Here is a 22,847-nt window from a genome sequence, read left to right as displayed (position 1 = left end):
TTTTCTTTGATTTAACGAAGGCTTTTGACTGTGTTGACCACAAAATATTACTGCAGAAGTTGGAACATTACGGAGTAAGGGGAGTAGCTTACAACTGGTTCGCCTCTTACTTTAAGAACAGAAAGCAGAAGGTAATTCTCCGCAATATAGAGAGTGGTAATGATGTTCAGTCCCAATGGGGCATTGTTAAATGGGGCGTTCCCCAAGGATCGGTGCTGGGGCCACTGCTGTTTCTTATTTATATAAATGATATGCCTTCTAGTATTACAGGTGATTCAAAAATATTTCTGTTTGCTGATGACACCAGCTTGGTAGTGAAGGATCTTGTGTGTAATATTGAAACATTATCAAATAATGTAGTTCATGAAATAAGTTCGTGGCTTGTGGAAAATAATTTGATGCTAAATCACAGTAAGACTCAGTTTTTACAGTTTCTAACTCACAATTCAACAAGAACTGATATTTTAATCAGACAGAATGGGCATGTTATAAGCGAGACGGAACAGTTCAAGTTCCTAGGCGTACAGATAGATAGTAAGCTGTTGTGGAAAGCCCATGTTCAGGATCTTGTTCAGAAACTAAATGCCGCTTTATTTACCATTAGAACAGTATCTGAAATAAGTGACATTTCAACACGAAAAGTAGTCTACTTCGCATATTTTCATACGCTTATGTCATATGGTATTATTTTTTGGGGTAATTCTTCTGATTCAAAAAGGGTATTTTTGGCTCAAAAACGGGCTGTTCGAGCTATGTGTGGTGTAAGTTCGAAAACCTCTTGTCGACCCCTATTCAACAGCCTGGGAATTTTGAAATTGCCCTCACAGTATATATTTTCTTTAATGTAGTTTGTTGTTAGCAATATTAGCTTATTCCCAAGAGTTAGCAGCTTTCACTCAGTTAATACTAGGCAGAAATTAAATCTGCATGTGGAATGCACTTCCTTGACTCTTGTGCAGAAAGGAGTGCAGTATTCTGCTGCATCCATTTTCAATAAGCTACCACAAGAACTCAAAAATCTTAGCAGTTGCCCAAACGCTTTTAAGTCCAAACTGAAGAGTTTCCTCATGGCTCACTCCTTCTATTCTGTCGAGGAGCTCCTGGAAGAGCTAAAAAATTAAGCAAATTCCAGTGTTACATTCTTGATTTTCTTTATTTAAACTAACGACGTGTCAGCTGAATATGTTTCTTATATTTCATTTTATCTGTTTCTACAATCGTGTTATAATTTCATGTATTGACTCGTTCCATGACCATGGAGACTTCTCCTTAATGTGGTCCCACGGAACAATAAATAAATAAATAAATAAGTTTCGCGATCGAGAAGCCTCCTCACGATCAACGGGTGACTGCGTGGTGTGCAATGTCCAGTCACGTAATAATCGATGCGATACTCCTTCATCCCACGTTGACTACCGAACGGTGCGTGAATGTTTTGGAAGATAATTTCATCCCCATTATCCAAAGTGACCTTGATGTCCACAAGATGTGGTTCATGCAAGACGGAGTTGGATGCCATCGAAGAAGGAGAGTCTTTGACATTCTGGAGGAGGACTTTGCGGATCACATTCTGGCTCTGGGGTATCCAGAGGCCACTGGCTTGGGCCTCGATCGGCAATGTACAGCAATATCCTCAAAACCATTGCTGAGCTTAAAACAGCCATTCAGGAGGTCGTCGACAGCATCGGTGTTCCGACACTTCAGCGGGTCATGCAGAATTTCGCTATTCGTCTGCAACAAATAATCGCCAATCGTGACGGTCATATCGAACGTGTCATAACCTAAATACGAATATCTGTAGTGACGTGTACACGTTGAATAAAGTGTGTGCACGCCATAGTTTGTAACTAATTTATGCTTTTTTTCATGTAGTTCGATAATTGCCGCCCTGTATGTTCTCTATCGCCGGTATACTGACTTTGTAGCACAGTGTGAAGTCCACATTAAACAGTATGTCTGCCTGTAAATATCTGGGTATCACAGTCGGAGGAATGTTAGAGCACATGACCCGCCTTCGAATAAGGCCAGGTCTAATAGACCACTGCATTGTTCAAACCAACCTTCGGCTTTTATTGTTGAGATGAAATCTGCTAAAAAAGTTTTCAACTTCTATAATAACATTTATAATCGAATTCTGGTTGAGAGTATTATGGTTTCTGTGTCAGGTGATCATCATTGAACAAATTGACTGAAAAACAAGGTAATTCGTCTCCCACTTTCCTCTCTTTCAACCTCGCTTTCTTTAAATATTTAACAGCCATGTAGCAGCTTGTAACAACTGTATTACGAGTAAATACAATCTTCATCCACTACTCCAGTACGAGCAAACAACGAAGAATTTCAAATAATAGAATCTGTGTAGAACTCACACAAATAGATGGGCACGGCCGCAAGGCTAGGGGTCGCCAACACAAAATTTTAGAATAAAATAAAGTCTTCATGTTAGAGTCCGCAGCTCGTGGTCGTGCGGTAGCGTTCTCGCTTCCCACGCCCGGGTTCCCGGGTTCGATTCCCGGCGGGGTCAGGGATTTTCTCTGCCTCGTGATGACTGGGTGGTGTGTGCTGTCCTTAGGTTAGTCAGGTTTAAGTAGTTCTAAGTTCTAGGGGACTGATGACCATGGATGTTAAGTCCCATAGTGCTCAGAGCCATTTGAACCATTTTTGATCTTCATGTTAGAACTGTGGCGGCAGGCTCTCTTGTACAGGGCAGAGGCGCAATTACTTTATATGGACTTCCTTCGGCTGTATTTGTCTGTGGACAGCTTCTTAAGAATTAAGACAGTATTCACCTCTCAAATGCGGTGGTCCTAGGCGTCAAATTCCCCGTGGCACACGGTGAAACGCGTGCCTCCTCACGTGGCATAATTGGAGAGTCTTTTCGGAGGAACGGTTAACGGTGTTTTTGGCAATTCGGAGTAAGTTCTATTTCGAGGGAAGTCGGTTTCTTCCAAAGCTCAATTCATCCAAACCACGACACATAACATACTGCATGCATAATAGTGTATTTCGGGTGTTCTGCCTAGTTGTTGTTCCCATTTCCGACGACCGAACCAGTTTTCTTTTTCAAGTGCTGTGAGTTTTACTGTTATGCGTACTCGCTGCATCGATTCCAAGGAGACTGTGAGCTATTTTTGATCTCGCGCCGCTATTTACAGCTGATTTCAAATCCCGACGCGCACAAAGCCCTTTGATGTTCCTGATTTTCAAAGCCGGCACTGATATTCAGTGAAACGCAAATACCCTAGGCGTTTTCCAATTCTGTTGGATAAAATATCCATGGAGATCAAAGAGCTGTAGTGGACGTCGAGATTCGAACTGTGCTACGAATAGCGGCGCGAGATCAACAACAGTTCGTAGTCTTGGACTCCAGACAGCGAGTACACATACAACGTAACAATTATCGAACTATATGAAAAGAAACGTAAATTAGTTACAAACTACGGCGTTCACAAATTCATCATGTAAACCTCATTACAAATATTCGGATATATGTTATGACATGTTCGATACGCTTGCCATCATTGGCGATGATGTACAGCAGACGAACAGCGAAATTCTGCGTGACCCGCTGAAGTGTCGGAACATCGATGCTGTCAATGACCTCCAGAATGGCTGTTTTCAGCTCAGCAGAGGTTTTGGGGTTATTGATGTACACCTTGTCTTTAACATAGTCCCACAAAATGGAGTCGCGTGCGTTCAGATCCGGAGAATATGGCGGCCAATCGAGGCCCGTGCCAGTGGCCTCTGGGTGCTGTAGAGCCAAATTCGGTCCACAAAGTGCACCTGCAAGACATCAAACACACTCCTACTTCGATGGAGTCGAGCTCCGTGTTGCTTGAACCGCATCTTGTCGAAATCAGGATCAATTTGGATAATGGGGATGAAATCATCTTCAAAAACTTTCACGTACCGTTCGATAGTCACCGTGCCATCAAGGAATATCACACCGATTGTTCCGTGACTGGACCTCGCACATGAGGGCGAAGAGACTTCTCGATCGTGTATGCGGATTCTCAGTCCGCCAAATTCTCCAATTTTGCATACTGACAAACGCATACAAATGAAAGTGGGCTTCTTCACTAAACCAAACCATACTAATTCCCATCACGCCTCGCGACCAACAGTGCAATCTGAAACGTCCTAACGCAAACCGTTCAGAAGTTATGACGATTTTATTGCATATAGTTCAATTATTGTCGCCCTGTATCTGCAAAATTCGCAGCAGCTGAAGAAGACGACTGGGTCGTCCAAATATTGCGCACAAAATGGAAACAGCAGCTCGGTTGAATACCCGGAAGACCACCATTCAACAACCACACCGCGGAATCCCAAGAGATAACATAGTCTTCAGCTATTAAGTTACTGAAAAACCTTGCTGTATGTTGTTAAGACAGCTATTGGAAGTTACGCCTTAGTGGGGAAAGATCGATGCAATTATTCGTGTTACACTAAGTGTACACCAGAGCTCTGTTTCCACTTCAAAAAATTGGTTCAAATGGCTCTGAGCACTATGGGATTTAACATCTGAGGTCATCAGTCCCCTAGACTTAGAGCTACTTACACCTAACTAACCTAAGGACATCACACACATCCATGCCCGAGGCAGGATTCGAACCTGCGACCGTAGCAGTCGCGTGGTTCCGGACTGAAGCGCCTCGGCCACCGCGGCCGGAGTTTCCACGTAAATGCGAAGGCTCTTCACTAAACAGATGAGAATTTTCGAGGCACCAGTGTCGATGGTTCGTCGAGTTCACGATCCTGATAGATAGAGCCGTGCTTTATCAGAAAAAAGATGATTTCAGGATCAGTCTCTGTATCACGCACAGACTGCAATAGCGATACGCAGTACCGCAATATTGATACCTACCGTACCTGGATGAGTTAGTCGGTGCATTAACCAAACCTTCTTTCTAAGCTTTCATTAACAGTTTGTACACAGCTCTGTGGGCAGTCGCAGAGGCTAATAACGTAATAGTCGGAAGGCTCGTCTTTTTCGTCAAAAACTGTTACGCCACCCGCCAGATCAACGGCCCGGAGCGTACTCGGCTGTTGCCTCCATGTTGGTCCCCGCGCAACGTTGCAACACACAGCAGTTGCTGCGTACGCAAAACATCCTGTATATTCCGAGTCACCTGTTTGTACAGTTGAGGTAACAAGACAAGACGTTCGAACTTTACTGAGGCTTTGTGAGAGTGAAGGTCAAAAAAAAGGCAGTAGCTGTATGTAAATTGCTAGTGCGTCCTCTAGAAAGAAAGAGAGGGGAAGCCTGGGAGGGGGTGGTAGACGGCACTCACTCGTGTTGTGCGACACACGATCCGCACCACGATCGCCGGGCTGTGTATTTTCGCACGTGCCGCCCTGCCTGTTGATACGGCCGTTTATTTGGGAGCGGCTGTTATGATACTGGTGCCCTGCGGCCGGCGGCGCTAGATCAAAGCGGAGGGGCGGCTGTTGATACGGCCACGGCTACTTCAAACAGGCCCGAAAAAAGTCGAGAGCGCGGCGGAGCGGCCGCTTCCTGCCCCGGCCGCCATCTGTCGCTCCTCACGACTCACTCCGCGGACGCTGGCCTCGCGCCGTTATAATCTGGCAGGCTGGCCTCTCAGCTACTGAAGCCGAATAACAAAACACGCGACCGCGGAATTTCAGAACAGGTACGCGATTGGGTTTGCAACTGAATACAACACGATGAACGACTTAAGGTTCAAGTTCTGAGTGCTACCGGTTTTCTTTTCGAGACTCGGAGCAAACGGAAACATGCGGTTAGGCTTACAGGGTGTCCGAAAGGACTTTCCCTGATTACATAAATTGGTAACTCAGGCTAGAAGTAAGATACAAATATGAAACTTGTGTCGAATTGTTTACAACTATCAAAGTTTTTTTTCTGTTTTAGGTTCGCAGTACGTAAGTAGTGGATGAGGTGCAGTGCCCAAGAAGCCATGTTAACCAATCAGGAGGAGGCACAGTGTGTCCTGTCGTACCATGAGACACGATCACCAACCACAGTGCAGAGACACTTCCAGACAACATTTGGAAGGAATCCACCTGATGTCAAGAGCAATAAAGCCTGGTATGAGAAGTTCAAGAACACAGGATCGGTTGCTGACCTTCCGAGGTCTGGTCGACCGAGAACCTCAGCAGGCAGGGTGGAAGCTGTAAGGCAGTCTTTACTGCGAAGTCCGAAGAAATCGGTTCGCAGGGCCTCACGTGAATTACAGATGCCAAAAAGCTCTCTCCATCACATTTTACTCAAACGTTTATTGTTTCGTGCATACAAAGTGCAAATCGTTCAGGCCTTGTTGCCCAATGGCAGTACACGTCGATATGACTTTGCGGTCGAAATGCTATCACGTATTGAGGACGATGATGGTTATCTCAGACGAATTGCCTTTTCCGACGAAGCGACCTTTTTTGTCAGTGGAATAGTGAATATCCATAATGTGTGCATTTGGGGTTCACAACCCCCTGGCGGGGTCATGGAGTGCACCAGAGGCAGTCCAAAGGTGAATGTTTGGTGCGCGCTATTGCACGAACGAATTATCGGGCCATTCTTCTTCGCTGAGGCTACCATCACATCTGCAGTGTATCTGGAGATGTTGCAACTGTATGCTGTTCCTCAGCTGCTTCAGTATCACCCCGATGTCTTGTTTCAGCAAGACGGTGCACCGCCTCATTGGGGTTTGGACGACCTTTCCTGGGCGATGGATTGGTCGTGATGGGCCAACGGTTTGGCCTCCACGCTCTCCTGACATAACCCCATTAGACTTCTTTTTATGGGGGTATGTCAAGGACGAGGTCTGCCGAACACGTGTGCCAGATCTTGAAACCCTGCTGTCACGGATAACCACAGTCGTTGAATCGATCCCTCCAGTGATGTTGGCTAATGTGTGGACGGAAATTGAATATCGCCTAGATGTGCTACGTGCTACCAAGGGTGCTCATGTGGAAGTTTACTGATGTGTGAAAAAAACTTTGATAGTTTGTAAACAATTAGGCACCAGTTTCATATTTGTATGTTATCGATTTATGTAATCAGGGAAAGACTTTTCGGACACCCTGTACAATCCGCGGGCACAATTTGTGCATGCGTGTCACTGCGCGTGCCATACGGCACACACAACTCTAGCAGCTGCTGCAAGAGTGAGGTGTGATTTTGATACTAGAAATGGTGACGTTTTCGTTACAAGGATAGAGACTAATCTCGCACGGTGTAACAGCCAGTGAAATTAATAACCAGCTGAGTGAGACGTGTGATGCCGGCGCAATGAATGTGGAGAATGCGCGAGCGTGGATGCGACAGTTCACAGATGGCTGAACATCGTGTGAGAACGAACCAAATGAATCTAGGTCCCGCACCAGCCGGTCTGGCAACATGGCCGCGCGAGGAAGGATCGCCGATTGAGTGTGAAAATACCGCCTCCATAGTTGGCATTTCCGCGGTTCCTGCAAGATGACTTGAAAATGCGGGATGTGTCCCGCCAGTGCTGCCTGCAATGCTGACGGACACGGACTGCCTCAGGGCTGAGCGCCTGGCACTTTGCCAGGTCGTTTTGACACGCGACAGTGGCGCGAATAGCGCTTCCGTTTCTACACTATTTTGACAATGAATGGGACATGGATGTCGTTTTTCAGTCGTGAAGCGAAACACCAGTCAGCTCAGATAAACCACACGTACTCATCCGCACTGAAACTTTTTCTGGGAAGGTTCAGAGCTGAAAACGGATTGTGGTCATGTATTAGGATAGCGGCGGCGAAATTATTACTCAGTGAGTTCAAAGGGTATTACGGTGACAAGTTTGACTACCAAAGATGTAAGCTTGTTGCAGCATTGCGAGGAAAACTGCCGGAAGAGACCGTACGTATGCTCTTTTATCCAGTCAGTGCACCAGCGCATCGAGTGCTTTGAAATGGTTTCTCAATGGACCTTGCTCACCTGACTTGATTCCTAGTGATTTTCGGCTGCTTTCCGTGATGACAGACACACTCTGTGGTCGCACATTCTCCAGTCCTACCCCTATTTCAGTAGCGACTTTCCAGTGGTAAAAATAGACTCCTAAATAAGGGTTCGCTGCGGCCACAGAAGGTTGTGGAAAGTGTGTACAGCTGTAGGAACATTACTTTGAGAAATGACTTAAGTTAGACAATTTTTGTGGGGCAATTTTGTGAAAAAGAAAATCGCAGACATCAGAACTTGAAGGCACCTCATGGAATAGCTGTAGTAGTGGTACTAGTTGCATATTAGACATGTTGTAGCATTACAGCTAAAAACGTAATTCATATATACATGCAGTTGTAAACTTACAGCGCCAGTTTGATAAGGAACCAGTCGGCCGTGGCCGTACGGCATGAAACATACTGGAATTTGCCAACCCAACCAAATTCAGTTTCTATTTTGCTTGTCGTAAATAACGTTGTAGAACTGATCAATAAGTATCAGAAGAAAGGCGACTAATAAAATATAAATAAACTGTAGGCACACCACTCTCCTTTCCGCAATCTGCAAGATTTTCACTGAAGTCATCAGGGTAGATAAACACAAATCGTTAATCAGGAACGGGTTGGCATTAGAAGTGAATATGCCAAAACGGACCGTTTGCACTTCGTCAGTGAAATTGAGAATGGAGCACCGCGTCTGGGACTGACGATTTTTCAGATTCTTTTGACTTCTTTTCAAATAATTTTGTAGTGACAGGAACAAGACACTGACTCAATGCTATTTTTAGCATTACCATTTCCTCAGAACAGCAGGAAATTCAAAACTGGAAGAGGACTCAGGCTAGGACATTTCATAGGACCAAAACTTTTCTCAAACGAATTAATTAAATCCTTAGGCAGGGAGAACGAAGAAGAACTCCATATTAATGGAATATATGAGAAACCACTTTCGTTTCGCTGGCGACACTGTACTGTTTGCAATCTTCAACAATTAATGGAAGAATTGAAGACTTTGAAAAAAAGAGAATCTATGCGTTTGAGATGTGGTGTCGTAGAAGTATGTTCAAAATTAGGTGGCCTAATGAAATAAGGATTGACGAAGCCTTCTGTAGAAACGGAAAATAAAATGAAAATATGGAGAACACTGATAAGAAGAAGGGATAGGATGATAACACACGTGTTAAGACATCAGGGAATAACTTGCAAGATACTAGAGGGAGTTTTAGAAAGTAAAAATCATAGGGAAAGACAAATATTGGAACGAGTAACTGAGGACGTAGGACGCAAACTCTGAGATGATGAGATTGGTACGTCAGGGGAATACATGGCTGGCTGCATCAAACCATTAAGAAGGCCGATGAATATATATATATATATATATATATATATATATATATAAGTTTGAAAGTAGGCCTGACAAATCTAGAACAAAAATTATGTATAACCAACAAATCGAAAACAAAATAACAATAGAGTTATCGATTCAGTTAATGATTTTTCGTGTTGAGGGTTGTTGAAACAACATCTGGATAAACAGCAAAATAAACAAACAGAATGTCCGCCCCGATAGCTGAGTTGTCAGCGCGACGAACTGCCATGCCAAGAGGCCCGCATTCGATTCCTGTCTGGGCCGAAGATTTTCTCCGCTCAGGGACTGGGTGTTGCGTTGTCCTAATCATCATCATCTCATCCCCATCGACACACAAGTCGCCGAAGTGGCGTCAACTCAAAAGACTTGCACCAGGCGACCGGTGTACCCGACGGGCGGCCCTGCCCACACATTTCATTTCAATAAACAGAATAGAATGAAATGGTCTGGAGTGCGTTAGGTAAACTACACACTTTTCCCAACATTTCACTTCTTTTGAAAAAAAAAATTTCTGTTAGTGTTTTATTACCAGTTTCGACTTAGGACAGCGAGACTTCTTAGTTTTGTGTTGTACGGTTTGGAGAGACTGACATAGAAACACAAGTAATTGGGGTTGTTGTTGTTGTTGTTGTGGTCTTCAGTCCTGACACTAGTTTGATGCAGCTCTCCATGCTACTCTATCCTGTGCAAGCTGCTTCATCTCCCAGTACCTACTGCAGCCTACATCCTTCTGAATCTGCTTAGTGTATTCATCTCTTGGTTTCCCTCTACGACTTTTACCCTCCACGCTGCCCTCCAATACTAAATTGGTGATCCCTTGATGCCTCAGAACATGTCCTACCAACCGATCCCTTCTTCTAGTCAAGTTGTGCCACAAACTCTTCTTCTCCCCAATTCTATTCAATACCTCCTCATTAGTTATGTGATCTACCCATCTAATCTTCAACATTCTTCTGTAGCACCACATTTCGAAAGCTTCTATTCTCTTCTTGTCCAAACTATTTATCGTCCATGTTTCACTTTCATACATGGCTACACTCCACACAAATACTTTCAGAAACGACTTCCTGACACTTAAATCTATACTCGATGTTAACAAATTTCTCTTCTTCAGAAACGCTTTCCTTGCCATTGCTAGTCTACATTTTATATTCTCTCTACTTCGACCATCATCAGTTACTTTGCTCCTCAAATAGCAAAACTCCTTTACTACTTTAAGTGTCTCATTTCCTAATCTAATTCCCTCATCATCACCCTAATAAATTCGACTACATTCCATTATCCTCGTTTTGCTTTTGTTGATGTTCGTCTTATATCTTCCTTTCAAGACACTGTCCATTCCGTTCAGCTGCTCTTCCAGGTCCTTTGCTGTCTCTGATAGAATTACAATGTCATCAGCGAACCTTAAACTTTCTATTTCTTCTCCATGGATTTTAATACCTACTCCGAATTTTTCTTTTGTTTCCTTTACTGCTTGTTTTTTTTTTTTTTTTTGTCATCAGTCTACTGACTGGTTTGATGCGGCCCGCCACGAATTCCTTTCCTGTGCTAACCTCTTCATCTCAGAGTAGCACTTGCAACCTACGTCCTCGATTATTTGCTTGACGTATTCCAATCTCTGTCTTCCTCTACAGTTTTTGCCCTCTACAGCTCCCTCTAGTACCATGGAAGTCATTCCCTCACGTCTTTGCAGATGTCCTATCATCCTGTCCCTTCTCCTTATCAGTGTTTTCCACATATTCCTTTCCTCTCCGATTCTGCGTAGAACCTCCTCATTCCTTATCTTATCAGTCCACCTAATTTTCAACATTCGTCTATAGCACCACATCTCAAATGCTTCGATTCTCTTCTGTTCCGGTTTTCCCACAGTTCATGTTTCACTACCATACAATGCTGTACTCCTAACGTACATCCTCAGAAATTTCTTCCTCAAATTAAGGCCGGTATTTGATATTAGTAGACTTCTCTTGGCCAGAAATGCCTTTTTTGCCATAGCGAGTCTGTTTTTGGTGTCCTCCTTGCTCCGTCCGTCATTGGTTATTTTACTGCCTAGGCAGCAGAATTCCTTAACTTCATTGACTTCGTGACCATCAATCCTGATGTTAAGTTTCTCGCTGTTCTCATTTCTATTACTTCCCATTACCTTCGTCTTTCTCCGATTTACTCTCAAACCACACTGTGTACTCATTAGACTGTTCATTCCGTTCAGCAGATCATTTAATTCTTCTTCACTTTCACTCAGGATAGCAATGTCATCAGCGAATCGTATCGTTGATATCCTTTCACCTTGTATTTTAATTCCATTCCTGAACCTTTCTTTTATTTCCATCAATGCTTCCTCGATGTACAGATTGAAGAGTAGGGGCGAAAGGCTACACCCTTGTCTTACACCCTTCTTAATACGAGCACTTCGTTCTTGATCGTCCACTCTTATTATTCCCTCTTGGTTGTTGTACATGTTGTATATGACCCGTCTCTCCCTATAGCTTACCGAGCGAGGTGGTGCAGTGGTTAGACACTGGACTCGCATTCGGGAGGACGACGGTTCAATCCCGCGTCCGGCCATCCTGATTTAGGTTTTCCGTGATTTCCCTAAATCACTCCAGGCAAATGCCGGGATGGTTCCTCTGAAAGGGCACGGCCGACTTCCTTCCCCATCCTTCCCTAATCCGATGAGACCGATGACCACGCTGTCTGGTCTCCTTCCCCAAACCAACCAACCAACCTATAGCTTACCCCTACTTTTTTCAGAATCTCGAACAGCTTGCACCATTTTATATTGTCGAACGCTTTTTCCAGGTCGACAAATCCTATGAAAGTGTCTTGATTTTTCTTTAGCCTTGCTTCCATTATTAGCCGTAACATCAGAATTGCCTCTCTCGTCCCTTTACTTTTCCTAAAGCCAAACTGATCGTCACCAAGTGCATTCTCAATTTTCTTTTCCATTCTTCTGTATATTATTCTTGTAAGCAGCTTCGATGCATGAGCTGTTAAGCTGATTGTCAGCTCTTGCCGTCTTCGGAATTGTGTGGATGATGCTTTTCCGAAAGTCAGATGGTATATCGCCAGACTCATATATTGTACACACCAACGTGAATAGTCGTTTTGTTGCCACTTCCCCCAATGATCTTAGAAATTCTGATGGAACGTTATCCATCCCTTCTGCCTTATTTGACCGTAAGTCCTCCAAAGTTCTTTTAAATTCCGATTCTAATACTGGATCCCCTATCTCTTCTAAATCGACTCCTGTTTCTTCTTCTATCACATCAGACAAGTCTTCACCCTCATAGAGGCTTCCAATGTATTCTTTCCACCTATCTGCTCTCTCCTCTGCATTTAACAGTGGAATTCCCGTTGCACTCTTAATGTTACCACCGTTGCTTTTAATGTCACCAAAGGTTGTTTTGACTTTCCTGTATGCTGAGTCTGTCCTTCCGACAATCATATCTTTTTCGATGTCTTCACATTTTTCCTGCAGCCATTTCGTCTTACCTTCCCTGCACTTCATATTTATTTCATTCCTCAGCGACTTGTATTTCTGTATTCCTGATTTTCCCGGAACATGTTTGTACTTCCTCCTTTCATCAATCAACTGAAGTATTTCTTCTGTTACCTATGGTTTCTTCGCAGCTACCTTCTTTGTACCTACGTTTTCCTTCCCAACTTCTGTGATGGCCCTTTTTAGAGATGTCCATTCCACTTCAACTGTACTGCCTACTGCGCGATTCCTTATTGCTGTATCTATAGCGTTAGAGAACTTCAAACGTATCTTGTCATTCCTTAGTACTTCCGTATCCCACTTCTTTGCGTATTGATTCTTCCTGACTAATGTCTTGAACTTCAGCATACTCTTCATCAGTACTATATTGTGATCTGAGTCTATATCTGCTCCTGGGCCGTACAATCCAGTATCTGATTTCGGAATCTCTGTCTGACCATGATGTAATCTTCCCCTATCTCCCGGCCTTTTCCAAGTATACCTCCTCCTCTTGTGATTCTTGAACAGGGTATTCGCTATTGCTAGCTGAAACTTGTTACAGAACTCAATTAGTTTTTCTCCTCTTTCATTCCTTGTCCCAAGCCCATATTCTCCTGTAACCTTTTCTTCTACTCCTTCCCCTACAACTGCATTCCAGTCGCCCATGACTATTAGATTTTCGTCCCCCTTTACATACTGCATTACCCTTTCAATATCCTCATACACTTTCTCTATCTGTTCATCTTCAGCTTGCGACGTCGGCACGTATACCTGAACTATCGTTGTCGGTGTTGGTCTGCTGTCGATTCTGATTAGAACAACCCGGTCACTGAACTGTTCACAGTAACACACCCTCTGCCCTACCTTCCTTCATAACGAATCCTACACCTGCTATACCATTTTCTGCTGCTGTTGATATTACCCGATACTCATCTGACCAGAAATCCTTGCCTTCCTTCCACTACACTTCACTGACCCCTACTATATCTAGATTGAGCCTTTGCATTTCCCTTTTCAGATTTTCTAGTTTCCCTACCACGTTCAAGCTTCTGAAATTCCACGCCCCGACTCGTAGAACATTATCCTTTCTTAGATTATTCAATCTTTTTCTCATGGTAACCTCCCCCTTGGCAGTCCCCTCCCGGAGATCCGAATGGGGGACTATTCCGGAATCTTTTGCCAATGGAGAGATCATCATGACACTTCTTCAATTACAGGCCACATGTCCTGTGGATACACGTTACGTGTCTTTAATGCAGTGGTTTCCATTGCCTTCTACATCCTCATGTCGTTGATCATTGCTGATTCTTCCGCCTTTAGGGGCAATTTCTCACCCCTAGAACAAGAGAGTGCCCTGAACCTCTATCCGCTCCTCCGCCCTCTTTGACAAGGCCGTTGGCAGAATGAGGCTGACTTCTTATGCCGGAAGTCTTCGGCCGCCAATGCTGATTATTTATCAAAATTTAGGCAGTGGCGGGAATCGAACCCGGGACCGAAGACGTTTTTGATTATGAATCAAAGGCGCTATCCCTAGACCACGGGTACCCCAATTGGGGTAACAAATCATAATTACATTATTACTCGGTAACGAAGGGATTGAGTGTCAGGATTAGTGTTGCACCCGCCTTGTAGTCAATTCCTCTGCACAACAGGCAGGCCGTGCGGGCAGCCGCGCCGCCAGGGGAACGTGGGTAAACGGCTCTCACCAGTAGCGAGATATCTTCCTTGTATGGCCTAGGCTGTTTACCACAGAGTTGCCTCCACGGCGTGTGGCAGTGTGTCTGTCGCAGCAGAGAGCGCTGCCGGCGGGGCACTGTTTCGCTACGCCAGGTCACGTGCCCTCGCGGCGCCACGTGGATATCCATCCTCACCAGACTATTTACGCCACCGTCAGACCGCGCGAAGTGAGTTGCGGCCTACACCTCAAGTCGGCAGTATCAGCAGATCCGTCCGGCCGCACCAGTAGATCAGTTCCAGTGCTACCAGTCTGCAGTACTAGCAGTTTCTTCTCAGCGGTCCACGCCGTCAACCTCGAGCCCGGTTCGTCCTCGTCTTCACCAGCGGCACGTCAGCCGCCACACACAGGCAGCGTCGGTCCTGTGGCGTTCCACGTCTTCACGCCGCCGCCTACCTCGAAGCTGAGGTTCGTCGTGTAGGCACATCACAGAAAATGTCACAGGAGAGATACTTCTGTTGTACTTAGTTATGCGGATATTCATCCAAGGACGTTATAACTGAGTCCAGTTTTGTTAATGAAAGTTATTCTTTTACGTGTCTTCGATCACTCCACAGGAAGAAATTACGTCGTACTGGAGGCTTTATAAACATGTAGGTGTTCTAAACAGGGGAACTGATCGCGCTGCTAAACGGGTGTCACTTTGGATAGGAAACAGACCCCTGTAGGTTGTAGGCCTGCAGCTACATTACGTATGTAATGAAGAGGTTGGTTACGGTTTGTTCGGTGTGAAAGCCGTCGAAGTGCAAACCTCATGTTCGACCAGAAAATAACCACAATGGTCACAACATACTAAGGATCACTGTTTGTCTGTACTTCTCTCACCTACGTTTCTGTCACAGTGTAAACTTGTTCTTTATTATCGTAGTATTTGTAATTTCTGCCTCTCTCCTTTTTATCGTTATTTTATTCCCAGAGGAGTATAACATGCCACTCTTTAGCCAAAAGTCTTAAAATACACAAAAGCCATATAGTATTTGTACTTACGAATATTTGTCAAATTATTAAAAAGATATTAAAAATAGTCATATCTGCCTATTTTAAAAACTGAAGCTGCTGAGGCTGTGAAGAAAACCAGAAGGCGCCTTCACTGGAAAAGGATGATACTAGAAGAGGGTTGAAGCATGTTATAGATTGTAGGACATGTGAAACGGATAGGCAAGGTGGGATGAAACCTAAGGATACATATAATGTGAAAGAATGGGTGGTAGGAATAAATACATGTGGCCACAAGTAGAAGGTAAGAAAAGGGAAGGATGCAGCATGAGGACATAAAGGGAAGAGTGGATAAGATTTGATAGGAGGGATAAACATCAACGGGGGAATGTCGATCTGTCAAAATTAAGCCGGGAGTGGATACGGAGCGTGCAGATGTAGGATCTGTGGGAAGTGTTGATATAGATGCGAGATTGGGGTAGTATTAGAAGTGAGAGGGAAACGATACGGTTGTTGCAGTAAGTTTGAGGGGTGCACATGATATGTCGAGGATGCTTCAATGTGATCGAGGGAGAGAGGAAAATGCGACGATCTTGTGAAGAATGTGTGTAAAGGAGAATGAGTAGACGTTAAAAACTAACAAGGCAGAGTGTATATTGCTCCAGGAGATTTAGAGAGAGTGACGGAATTTAGAAGAGGATATCCTAAAAGTACTGGTGTAAGATGAAGGCTTTGCACGCGTGGAGGATGGAGGAGGGATACAGCACCTATGTTCAGCAAGTTAGTATGGAAAAGTTAGTACCTGAGTTTCCCATGATCAAATCAATACTGTGTTAGTCGATTAGATAGAATAGCCGCAAGTGGTTAGGCAGAAGTCACAAGAGCAGAAGTTGCGAGTTCAGTACTAGGATTCTTATCTGTCTCTTGTCGTTTCTTTGACCTCACAATGAGCTGTCGAAACTCGAGAGTTACACGTGGTTTGGAGAGAAAATTAAACTGCATTTTCCTCCTCCAACAGGGTAGTCAAATCAGTTCAAAGATCAGAGGGAGCGAAGGGCGTACTACTTCCAAATGGAGTATGCCTAGTACAGTTCTGTGGTGTTCATAAACCAAACTTCACATTAGAATGAGTGGTAAGGGAGGAGACACAGGCGTAAGAGACAAGGTAGTTTAGGACACATGAGGAATGAAGAGGATATACGGGGAGTAACAAAATGACTGCAACGAATTTCGATGGCTTGCAGAGGGTGTTTGAGGAATGAGCTGAGGATATGAAATGACGTCCCGAAATGTGATCCAACGACGCTGCAGAGAGTAGAAGTTGTAGTGGCGTAGGAGATTATATGTGAAAATGCTGGCTCCTGACTGACCGCAAAAAGAATTTCTCACAATGGGCCTAACAGCAGGAGGTAATAATGATTCCGCGTGGCTGGTGCGAGAGTTTCAATTGGACGCCGCCTCGGTGACTTCCGGGTCGCTAACCTACCCCAATGATCCTGCTGGGAAGAGCAGACCTACAGTTTAGCGTGGAATCGGAACCATGTGTTGTTCCTGGTGAATTTTCACGCGAATAAGAGGTGAAGCACTCACTCCGTCTTCAGGCCACGAGTGGCCTACCGGGACCATCCGACCGCCGTGTCATCGTCAGAGAAGGATGCGGATAGGAGGGGCGTGGGGTCAGCACACCGCTCTCCCGGTCGTTATGATGGTATTCTTAACCGAAGCCGCTACTATTCGGTCGAGTAGCTCCTCAATTGGCATCACGAAGCTGAGTGCACCCCGAAAAATGGCAACAGCGCATGGCAGCCCGGATGGTCACCCATCGAAGTGCCGACCACGCCCGACAGCGCTTAACTTCGGTGATCGCAGGGGAACCGGTGTATCCACTGCGGCAAGGCCGTTGCGTTTTGATTAAGAGGTGAAGGCAGACAGACTGAAATATTCCATAGACGGACCGGGGCTCGATCATGCAATATTTCAGTTCCCGGGCATGCGATTTAGTTTTAGATAACCAGCACGCCATACACGCCATATGGTGTAGAGTACATTCATGTCTTTCACAGCAAGACAGTAGAGCGCATAAATTCGCATGTGCTGTGAAAGGGGTGACCTGATGGTAGGCATTGGCTCCTATAACTTGGACGCTCTGTAGTATGATTGGATGAATATTCCGGGTAGGGCTCCCGTCGTCAATTTATTCCTCAATACACCCTCTGCAACCCTTTGAAGTTTGTTGGTGCCGTTTTTTTACACTCTGTGGGGACATGGCAGAGTTGGAGGAAACAGGATCTGATAACGATGGTGTTGCAAAGAATGGATGCACGGACCAATAGGTTGCAATATGACGGACATAGTTAATGGGAAGTGAGTAGATCTGGAGTTTACACCTTACGATGTGTGGTGGCGGGTGCTGTTAATAGGTGAGAGTTGGTGCAGCTAATGAGTGGTGGCGGCGACTCACCGAGGAAGATGACGGGCCTCTCGGGGTAGCGGAAGCGCGCGGGCTCCACCCAGAAGGTGAGCAGCGTGAAGAGCGTGGACAGGAAGCACAGCCACGCCCAGCCGGTCATCCACGTCTCGGCGAAGCGCTTGTCCTCTGCGCGGTAGTAGGCGTCGCGGCCGCAGCGCGGCGCGCACGTCACCGCCCCCAGCGAGTCGCGAGCGCGCACGAAGTTGGGCGGGCAGGCGTGCGCCGCGGGCAGCCACACCTGCGGCGGCGGCGGGGGCGGCGGCTGCGAGGAGGGGGCGGCGTCGGCGGCTGCGTCGGCGGCGTCGGCGGCCAGCAGCGCGCGCTCCGCCTCGGCGGGCTCCAGCGGCGCGGGCAGCGCCGTGTTGTTGGCGGGCGGCGGCTCGTGCATGCAGAGGCCCGCCTCGGGGAAGCCGTCGCAGGCGAGCGCGGCGGGCCAGGGCAGGCTGAAGGAGGCGAGCACGGGCCCGCAGTCGCGCTGCACGGCGGCGCACAGCGACCGGCACGCCGCCACGCCGGCGCCCGCCACCTGCGGCGTGCACAGCGGCGCGAACACCGAGCACACGAACAGCCGCGCGTGCCGCGAGCAGTTGTAGTGCACCATCGGCAGCAGCGCCTGCAGCTGCAACACGGAGAGCACGCGAGGCGGTCGTTACACACCTACTATGGCTGTTCAAACAATATCAACACATTTTCCAAAAAATATCGTTACATATCGCCGATATTTTTATGCGATACATTGATATATCGAAATGGTAATATCGAGGGCCGATAGCTTTATTTTACATTATATTGTTTTGCAATTCTCTTGAAATTGTAGTGAATATAATTTTATTTTCACTGTGTGAAGAAGTCTAACTACTTTTTGAGCTTTCATCACGTCCAGTCTTTCTCTTTGTCTGTCTGAAGCAAGTGCAGGTGTGACAAAGAAGAAAGCCGAATGAACGGGGACCTGACAGTGTGAATGGAATGACCCCAATGTGAAGAAACAGCACACCAGTTGCGTTAAGAGAGGGAAAAAAAAACAATTTTTAACGCAACTAGAGGGATGTTTCTTCACATCAGCATTCTTCAAAAACAGTTGCTGAAAATTATTAACAAAAATCTAAACGAGAAGATTGGTATTTGCGGTGGGCGGAGACGTGTCAGGAGCTAATGCTGACGTAATCGGCGCTAGACGATACCAACAGGAATTGCAACGTTTAACTTCACCACGTAATTTTGAAACTGCAACTGCTAGGTTGACAGGAATGAAAAAAGGGAAGTCGACATGAAGTGTTCAGGACAAATCCGATATGTTACGAAACCGAACGCCGGTCACCCTTGGTTGTGCCACTTACATGCAGTTACCATTGTTAGGAAAGTGGTTATCGCCAACCAAGATCCTTTACATTAAAATTCCATTACAAATGAACTTTTTCCGTCACTATGTGTCTCACCCTTTACAGAAATGCTCATGGAACATGCATCTTTGTTTAAGAATTTGCCACGATTCGGTAGTGAACCCAGGCCGCCCCCCATAGCGGGCGAGCACACTACCGCAATGCCATGCAGCTCAACAAAGAAACGGACTTATTTTAGAATATTAGAGACTATCGGGAAACTTCTCGAAAATTTTGTGAGATGCATCTGCTTTCATCGACTGATATTCGAGTTCCACACTTCACGTATCGTAAGTATAAAAAAAGTTCAAAAATCCGTTTACCGTGTGGCCCGCTTGTGAATCAATCTAATTGAAATTTGCAGTCCTACTTCCATTCAACTGTTTCTTTCTCAGTAGTCAGTTCATCCACGATGTTGTTTTGTGTGTGCTTGTTTACTGTTGTAGAGGATCTCCTCCAATTGACTCTCTCATTGCATTTTGCCGATGCAACAAATCAATTGCAAGGATCTTCCGTGCAGGAGGTGATGACCCAAAACATTACGAGCACTGCCCACCGCGACGATGGATGCTGCCTGGTAGCATTGTGGGCACATGACGTAGTAACAAAAGTATGTAAATATGTAAGCGGAGCAGATACGGACGGGGGATCAACCTAGCGAAGGTGTGGGATGGAAACGGAGAAATCCATTGAGATAAGTGACTTTGACAAAGGGCAGATTGTTATTACGCAGAAGCTGTGAAGAAGTATATCGAAAATGGCGAAGATGGTCGGATGTTCATGTGCTACTATCGTGAGCATCTACAGAAAGAGGTAGAAGGACAGTGAAACGACCACTAGATGCTAAATGGTTGGACGTCCACAACTCTTTGCCGAATATGGCGTTAGGAGACTTGTTTGCTCTGTGAAGTAGGATTGATGGTGACCTGTGGCATCTCTGCCGAAACAGCACAACGCTGGTGCACGCACAAGTGTTTCAGAGCACACCGTTCATCGTACATTGTTGGATATGGAACTCTGCAGCAGACCTCCCCTACGCGTTCACATTTTGACCAAACGACATCGTCAGTTACGACTGCAGTGGGCACGGGACCATCGGGATTTGACCGTCGACCAATGGAAACGCGTCAGCTCTTCGGGTGAATCACATTTTTGCTACACTATGTCGATGGTAGTCTTCACAAATGCCGTCATCTAGGTGAACGGCGGCTCGAAACGAGCAGCGCGCCACGGACGCAGGCTGGTGGGAATCGTATTATGCTATGGGAGATATTCTACTGCCCTTGCACGGGACCTGTGGTAGTAATTGAAGACACGCTGACAGTTGCGAACCAGCTGCATCCCTTCATGCTCGCTGTCTTCCCCGACGGCGTTGTCATCTTTCAGGAGTAGACCCTACAATTACCCGTGTTTCGGAGCCAGAACCATACTACATTGGTTTGAGGAGCGTTATGGCGAACTCACGTTGATGTATCGGCGACCAAATTCGCCTGATGTAAATTCTATGGAACCCATCTGGGTCGCTATCGGGTGCCATCACCACGTACACGAATCAGTGGCCAGTTATTTACGCAAATTACATGACCTGTGCATAGACATCTAACGCCGCGTACTTCCACACACGTACCAAGAAACTGTCGCATCCCTGACACACAGAGTCAGTGATGTATTTAGTTCCAAAGACGGACAAACAAACTATTAAGCAGAATGTTTTGGCTCATCACTGTGGTCACAGCACACCCACATGTCGGTCATTTAGTGCATCGACATGTCGATCATTTATGCGAAGCGAAACGTAATGGATGAGATGGTTAACACCTGGACCAACAGTGTTTACCGCATCAGATCCATGCGGCATACGGGAAGAAAACAAACCGGCCGCTGTGGCCGAGCGGTTCTAGGCGCTTCCAGGCCGGAACCGCGCTGCTGCTACGGTCGCAGGTTCGAATCCTGCCTCGGGCATGGATGTGTGTGATGTCCTCAGGTTAGTTAGGTTTAAGTAGTTGTAAGTCTAGGGGACTGATGACCTCAGATGTTAAGTCTCACAGTGCTTAGAACCATTTGAAGAAAACAAGGGACAATCGAACTCCCACTGGTGTGCGGCGGCAGTCGCCCAGCGCGGCTACCCGCCGGAAGGACCGTCGCAGCGAACGACCGGAAGGAGAGAAGTACAGCCTGCAGGTGGCGCTCGGCACAGCAGGTGGATACACCGCGAAACACACCTGCCCACTGGCGTACCTTTCACAGCCGGCAGCTAAAAAGCCGGTATTACGCGACACTCTTCATGAGCATACGCCTGGAGTAGACGGCCTGCACCTGGCGGCAAAACTATGATTTTAGCAGAGGGTTTATCCGCCGAGGAGAAATGGAAGACATTCTCTTCTGTTGGATTCGCGCATGTGCATTAGAGTTGTATATGCGTATGTGCAGAACGCAGCCTTTCAAGTGGGCTTTCTGCTTTGTTTTCACCTGTGGTAAACAGACGAGATATACGTAAGCTATTGAGGACTCTTTTGGCTATCGCGTGCGATATTCTACATATTTTTCAGTGAGTAATTTTTATAAATACAGTAGTAAAACAAACGAAAATTCTCTTTTTTGTATTGCAGTTGATATCCGCTGTATATATAATGATAGCTTTTTATTGCAGGAAAGGAACAAAGAAAATATGTGTGCTTTACTGAGACATAGAGCAAGAAAGGCGTCTGTATCATTCCCTAGATACGCTGCACCACAATGAAGTACGTCTACAAATGTTTAATTCTGACAGGATGTCAGGAAGGCTTGTGTAGGTTGAACAGCCACAAGAGTCAGGGCGTTGCGCTGAACGCGACCAGTGCGGAGTGTAAAAGCCGTTTTGCATCTTTATGGTCGCATGTCGTGCCGAGCTGGAAAATATACGAGATACTGAGAGGAAAGGCACAGGAACGATAAAACCGCATAAACCGATTGTGTGGTGGTTCCCTCATTACTCTGTTATTTGAGCAAATCTAGTCATGTAAATCAGCAACAACTTGGTAAAACAAGACCACATCCACTCTGATGAAGTTCCTAAATTGATGTGGATCTTCGGGCCTCTACTCCTTCATTAACAGGGGACTGGTGGTCCTGTCTTTACCCCTTCTTCACAACCAGGATCGAACCCAATTCCTATTCCTGGCGCCGCGTGGGATTAGCCGAGCGATCTAGGGCGCTGCAGTCACGGAGTGTGCGGCTGGTCCCGGGGGAGGTTCGAGTCCTCCCTCGGGCTAGTTTGTCCTTAGGATAATTTAGGTTAAGTAGTGTGTAAGCTTAGGGACTGATGACCTTAGCAGTTAAGTCCCATAAGATTTCACACACATTTGAACATTTCCAATTCCTGACATTATGTCGTCGTTCTGTCTGTCCTCATAACGACTACGGCGGCCACTGTAACGGCAAGGGCTGCATAGATAATTGCGTTCTCCACGTCCAAAAGTCTGTGAAACGTAGTCAAGATAATCACTTCATTCTACCAGCGTGACATAACACGAAAACTTCAGTCCATAATTCTGTGTAGTCACAAC

General features: G+C 45.9%; 1 protein-coding gene and 1 pseudogene across 1 annotated transcript in view; both read right to left on the bottom strand.

Moving 5' to 3' along the window:
• The window catches only part of LOC126456480 (frizzled-9-like), a 239,945-nt gene that overhangs the window by 18,658 nt on the left and 198,440 nt on the right, over nucleotides 1-22,847 (bottom strand). Inside the window, exons 2-3 of the mRNA XM_050092231.1 lie at nucleotides 18,282-18,542; nucleotides 17,915-18,152 (exon numbers count right to left, since the gene is read on the bottom strand). Of these exons, the coding sequence (XP_049948188.1) occupies nucleotides 17,915-18,152; nucleotides 18,282-18,542 (499 nt within the window). The remainder of the gene's footprint in view (nucleotides 1-17,914; nucleotides 18,153-18,281; nucleotides 18,543-22,847) is intronic.
• On the bottom strand, nucleotides 17,241-17,358 carry LOC126458674 (5S ribosomal RNA; annotated as a pseudogene).

The sequence above is a fragment of the Schistocerca serialis genome, chromosome 2, assembly GCF_023864345.2.
Source record: "Schistocerca serialis cubense isolate TAMUIC-IGC-003099 chromosome 2, iqSchSeri2.2, whole genome shotgun sequence".
In the NCBI taxonomy this organism is placed as follows: Eukaryota; Metazoa; Arthropoda; class Insecta; order Orthoptera; family Acrididae; genus Schistocerca; species Schistocerca serialis.
This window is presented reverse-complemented; position numbering and strand designations above follow the sequence as displayed.